Genomic DNA, 6194 nt, shown 5'->3' with positions numbered 1-6194 from the left:
GCTATCTTCGTTGTCATCGACAAGCTTACAGAAGTGGCTCATTTCCTTCCAATCAAAGAATCTATCACAGCAGCTTAGCTTCCACAATTGACATCTTCAGAAGTGGGCAGATTGTATCTTTGCATGGCATTCCACAATTGACATCTTCAGATCGTGGAAGCATTTTCACTTCTAAGTTCTGGGACTCCTTCCAGAAGGCCATGGGCACCAACATTCGCTTAGCACATCTTTCCATCCTCAAACTAGTGTCCAAGTCGAGCAAGTCAATCAAATCCTTGAAGATATGCTCAGGGCTTGTGCCATTTCCTTAGGTATGAAGTGGGAAGATTGTCTTCCATATGTCGAGTTCTCCTACAACAACAGCTTCCAAGCAAGTTCGGGTAAGGCCCCATTCGAGATTCTCTATGGAAGAAAGTGTCATACTCCTCTTAATTGGTCAGAGACTGGTGAACGCCAACTTCTTGGCAATGACATAATCACAGAGGCTGAAGAAATGTGCAAAGTCATCCGTGAAAATCTCAAAGCCGCGCAATCGCGCCAGAAGAGTTACTATGATAGCAAGCACCATGACTTGGCTTTCAAGATCAGAGACCATGTCTACCTCCGCGTCTCTCCAATGTAAGGCACTCGTTGCTTCGGTATCAAAGGGAAGCTTGCCACGAGATATGTGGGTCCTTTCAAGATCATTGGCAAAAGAGGCGACCTCGCCTATCAACTTGAGCTTCCGTCCAACTTTGCAAACGTGCACGATGTGTTTCACGTGTCACAGCTTCGCAAGTGCTTTAAGACTCTTAAGCGCACCATCAACTTTGAAGAGATTGATCTTCAAGAAGACATGTCTTATCATGAGCATCCCGTTGCTATTCTTGAAGATACTGAGCCCAAGACTCGCAACAAGTCTATCAAATTCATGAAAGTGAAGTGGTCACACCATTCCGACCGACAAGCTACCTGGGAACGCGAGGATCACCTCCATTCCGAATATCCGGAGTTCTTTCAGTCCTAGATCTCGGGATGAGATCCTGTTGTAGTAGTGGAGTGTTGTAATACCCCGGATGTAACTTGCCATATTTGTAACTCCGACTCTTGCCATTTTTGGCTTTAAGTTATGATATTTCCCTACGTGGTTGGGTTTTTTCTTTGTTTTGCATTTTGTTCATGCCATGCATTTCATATGATGTCATCATGTGCATCTCATTTGCATTCGTGTTTGTCTCATGCATCCGAGCATTTTCCCCGTTGTCCGTTTCGCAATTCGACACTCCCACATGCACCGGCGCACCCCTCTTGTCTCTTTTCGTAAGCGGGAGTTAAACATTCTCGGAATGGACCGATATTTGCCAAGTAGCCTTGGTACACCACCGGTAGACCGCCTGTCAAATTTCGTTCCATTTAGAGTCTGTTTGATGCTCCAACGGTTAACCGGGTAACCGCAAAGGCCTCTTGTGTGTTGCAGCCGAACACCCCTCCAAAATGGCCCAATAACCCATCCAAACCACTTCCATGTCCTTCGTCATCGGATCACGATCATGTGGGTGAAAACTACACCTCATTTGGACACTCCTACCTCCTCCTACCTATAAATATGTGATCCCCTCCGAAAATTCTGGGTCCAAAACCCTAGCCCCGCTCCCCTCCGCCATCGTACGTGTCCGGATCCTACCAGACAAGTCGCCGCCGTTGCCCCGCGCCAACCAGGGCATGCCACATGTCGCCCGGCCAGCCCCGCCGCCGTGGCCCGGTGAGCCCGAGGCGGGCCCGCCCGACCCATCGCCGCCCGCGCCTCCCGCGGCTCGGCCCCGCCACCCGCTCCCGCGAGCACCGCCTCCGCCGACCGCCCCGCGCCGCCCGCGCCTTCGCTGTCGCACCGCCACCGTCGCCGCCTCACCGCGCCCGCGCCACGTGCCTGCTCCATCGCCGCCTTCGCACGCCGTCTCTGCCGGCTCCGGCCGTCGACCCAAGCCTCCCTCGTCGGCATCCTTCCTCCGGCCTCCTCCACGCCCAACTCTGGCAAGTTACTCCGGCGAGATCCAGTCGTGCATCGGGAAGCATGCAAACCCTAGGTTGACCCCGATTTCGTTTAAGTCTTTCTTCTGCAATATTTTTATGCCCTGTTCATCTTGCCATATCTTGATGCACGTAGATCCAAATGATGCATATTATATATCGATTTGTTTGTCTCACTGAGCTCTGCACGTTAGAAGAATTTCCAGGCATGCTCATGTTCATTATGATGCCATTTTCATTGATGCAAGAGTGCTATAAAATGTTAGGAGCTGGTACTTATCAGATCATGAGATTTTGTCATTTTTGTTGCATTTGATGTGTGCATCATATGAGTTTGAGGTCTACATGAGTTTTGAACTACACCATGCCATCTTTACAGAGATGCTTGTCTTGTATTTTTGTGATCTATATGGTGACTAGAACAAGCATGCAAAGTAGCCTCCGCAATGTTGCTGTTTTCAGGGACTTAGGATTTTGCTAAGTCCTTTTCCTGCTGTTATTTTTATGCCATGTAAACTTGATGCTACAGTGAGATCCATGCTTATTTTGAGATACTTCATTAAGGGTGTTTTGAACATGTGGTTATGCTCTATCCATACATGCCCCTGTTTGCAATTTAGGAGTTGTCTAGCATGTCTTGTTCTTGCTCTACTTTTGCTATAAAATCTTCCTGGTAGAATGTTAACATGTTAATCAATTTTGCCATGGTTGTTGCCAGTGATCCATGCATCCTATGAACTTTCTCTTAACATGGTTAGCTTCACAAACATGTCATATTGTTGTTGGTGTTCTTGTTTTGTCATGCAATGCTTTGTGGTGAGTGGTTTGAGCTCGCAAAGTTGCTATCATAATTCTGTTTATGACATGCTCTGTTTTTCTGCTAAGTATGAAACTTTTAATAAATCTTGCTATGTTTACATGGGTGCCATCATATCTTCTGTGCCTTTTTGGCTCATGATCGGTAAGGGACTTTTGATCTATGCATTTATTAGAATCATTCCATTCCTTTGTTTGCTACGATATGTTCCTGCAGCATATTGTTTGATTGCTCTAAATAGTGCTTCCTGATGTTGTTTTTGACATGTTAGTATTTTCACTAAGTCTGTGAAGTTGATATATTTTCCACTTTTTCCATGCTTGTTTGAACCTGCTCCTGTGTGATTTAGCCGTAGCTCAATGTTCATGTTTTGTCAAGCATCTTGTGTTCATCACTTCCATATACTTTGTTGCTATGTAGGAGTGTAGTAGCTTAGTTTCTTGTTGCATTCTAAGTGGCATCGTGCTGTTAATCGCAGTTTTGTGTCATTCTTGTGATGCTTTCCATTTGCAAACCGTGCATCCGTTTCCTGTGATCTTTATATCGATTTCACCCGAAATCATCTCATCTTTCCAGCAACACACTTGGTTTGCCACGTTGATGCCTTGATCATTCTTTCCCTTCTGGATCACGCATATGCATTGCAAATCATGTCTTGCATATCATGCCATGTTTTGCATCATGTTGCTTGTGCATTGCACCATGATTGATTGCTTGTCATTTGCTTGTGTTCTTGCTTTGGGTAGATACGGGAGACGAGTACGTGACCGAGGAACCTGTTGAGTATGCTACCGAGGATCAAGCTTTTGACAACTCTGAGAACTTTGCAGCTAAGATGACCATACCCTCGAAATCACTTCTATCTTTGCTTGCTAGTTGTTTTGCTCTATCGCTATGCCGCGCTACCTACCACTTGCTATATCATGCCTCCCATATTGCCATGTCAAGCCTCTAACCCACCTTTTCTAGCAAACCGTTGTTTGGCTATGTTACCGCTTTTGCTCAGCCCCTCTTATAGTGTTGCTAGTTGCAGGTGAAGATGAAGCTTGTTCCATGTTGGAACATGGTTATTGTTGGGATATCATTATTATATCTTATTTACTTTAATGCATCTATATACTTGGTAAAGGGTGGAAAGCTCGGCTTTATGCCTGGTGTTTTGTTCCACTCTTGCCGCCCTAGTTTCCGTCATACCAGTGTTATGATCCTTGATTTTGCGTTCCTTACGCGGTTGGGTATAATGGGAACCCCTTGACAGTTTGCTTTGAATAAAACTCCTCCAGCAAGGCCCAACCTTGGTTTTAACATTTGCCACCTAAGCCTTTTTCCCTTGGGTTCCGCGGACTCAAGGGTCATCTTTATTTTAAACCCCCGGGCCAGTGCTCCTCTGAGTGTTGGTCCAAACTGGGCGATGCCCGGCGCCTCCTGGGCAATCAGGGTCTATGCCAACCCGACGTCTGGCCCATCCGGTGTGCCCTGAGAACGAGATACGTGCTACTCCAATCGGGATTTGTCGGCACATCGGGTGGCTTTGCTGGTCTTGTTTTACCATTGTCGAAATGTCTTGTAACCAGGATTCCGAGACTGGTCGGGTCTTCCCGGGAGAAGGAATATCCTTCATTGACCGTGAGAGCTTGTGATGGGCTAAGTTGGGACACCCCTGCAGGGTATAAACTTTCGAGAGTCATGTCGCGGTTATGTGGCAGATGAGAATTTGTTAATATCTGGTTGTAGAGAACTTGACACTTAACTTAATTAAAATGAATCAACTGCATGTGTAGCCGTGATGGTCTCTTTTCGGCGGAGTCCGGGAAGAGAACACGGTCTCGTGTTATGCTTGATCGTAAGTAGCTTCAGGATCACTTCTTGATCACTTATAGCTTCTCGACCGTGCGTTGCTTCTCTTCTCGCTCTTATTTGCGTAAGTTAGCCACCATATATGCTAGTGCTTGTTGCAGCTCCACCTCACTACCCCTTTCCCTACCCATAAGCTTAAATAGCCTTGATCTCACGGTTGTGAGATTGCTGAGTCCTCGTGACTCTCGGATACTTCCAAACAGTTGCAGGTGCCAAGGATACTAGTGCAGGTGATGATACCGAACTCAAGTGGGAGTTCGACGAGGATTCGGGACGTTACTATGTTTCTTTTCCCGATGATCTGTAGTGGAGCCCAGTTGGGACGATCGGGAATCTAGCATTGGGGTTGTCTTCCTTTATTTTGGTTTCGTAGTCGGACCTTTGATTGTACCTTGGATGATGTATGGATTATTTATGTATTGTGTGAAGTGGCGATTGTAAGCCAACTCTTTATCACTTTCTTATTCAGTACATGGGATGTGTGAAGATTACCCCTCTTGAGACAAGCCTACCATGCAGCTATGCCTCTAAGCCATGCCCCGACACGTGGGAGATATAGCCGCATTGTGGGTGTTACAAGTTGGTATAAGAGCCATCCCTGACTTAGGAGCCCCCTGCTTGATCGAATCGCTGACATTGTTGAGTCTAGAACAAAATGTTTTGAGTCTTAGGATTATATATATCAGAGAGTAGGATTCTTTTTACTCCTCATTCCCTTCGTCGCTCTGGTGAGGCTTCCTGAAGTAGAAGTTTTGACTCTTCTCTCCTCAAATTTCACAAAAAAAGATTAGGATCACGCGGGTATCTTGGAATCATCCTGGTAGTCTTGTGACGAGAACATTGTTCTTGGTGCCTCCTGACATTTAGGGGTTGTGGCAATGTCCCGGGGAGTTGAGCTCCGAGGTGCTGTCCTCATAATTTTATCGTTGCAATTCTGGAATGCCTGAGTTTGCCGGCAACGAAAATCCCACCCAGTACTGGGGTGGGAGTTCGGGAGTATTGCCATAACTCGTATAACGGATGCTTTTCGAAGGTTGAGGTACATGATTTCCGAAGGTTTCTTGGTTATGTGTTGAAGGATGGATACAGCTGGATGTAGGAATTGTTAGTTTGGGTGAGATATTATGCTTCCCCTGTATCCCCAACACCTGATTGCATAACTAGAAAGTTTCAGGAGTTTTATAGGTGGGAATTCATGTAGCTCTAATATTTCTTCCCGCAGATATTTGGTTTGTGATTGGGTAATCCTTACCAATTATTTGTTCATATTTGTACCTTGTTGTTTCATTCATCTACCTTTATCTAAGTGGCTTCTCACCCTTATGGATGTGTGATGATTTACTTTGGAATTCATTCGTTCATGCTTGGTCGAATGTTAAGACTTTATGTTGCAATTTCGATCCATTGATTCAGCTTGAATATCTTTTTTTCAAAATTCTAACAGATGTCACCCTCTTCATGTTGGGGAACATAGTAATTTCAAAAAAAATCCTACGCACACGCAATATCATGG

At 45.6% G+C, this 6194-nt stretch overlaps 1 protein-coding gene across 1 annotated transcript in view; it reads left to right on the top strand.

Annotated features, from left to right (window-relative positions):
* Positions 1-1708: 1708 nt before the first annotated feature.
* The window catches only part of LOC123129586 (far upstream element-binding protein 3-like), a 32017-nt gene continuing 27531 nt past the window's right edge, over positions 1709-6194 (top strand). The window contains exon 1 of the mRNA XM_044549693.1: positions 1709-2014. Coding sequence (XP_044405628.1) covers positions 1709-2014 — 306 coding nt within the window. The remainder of the gene's footprint in view (positions 2015-6194) is intronic.

Source organism: Triticum aestivum, chromosome 6A, assembly GCF_018294505.1.
Source record: "Triticum aestivum cultivar Chinese Spring chromosome 6A, IWGSC CS RefSeq v2.1, whole genome shotgun sequence".
Taxonomy (NCBI): Eukaryota; Viridiplantae; Streptophyta; class Magnoliopsida; order Poales; family Poaceae; genus Triticum; species Triticum aestivum.
The sequence above is the reverse complement of the archived record's forward strand: the minus strand, read 5'-3'. Positions and strand labels throughout refer to the sequence as shown.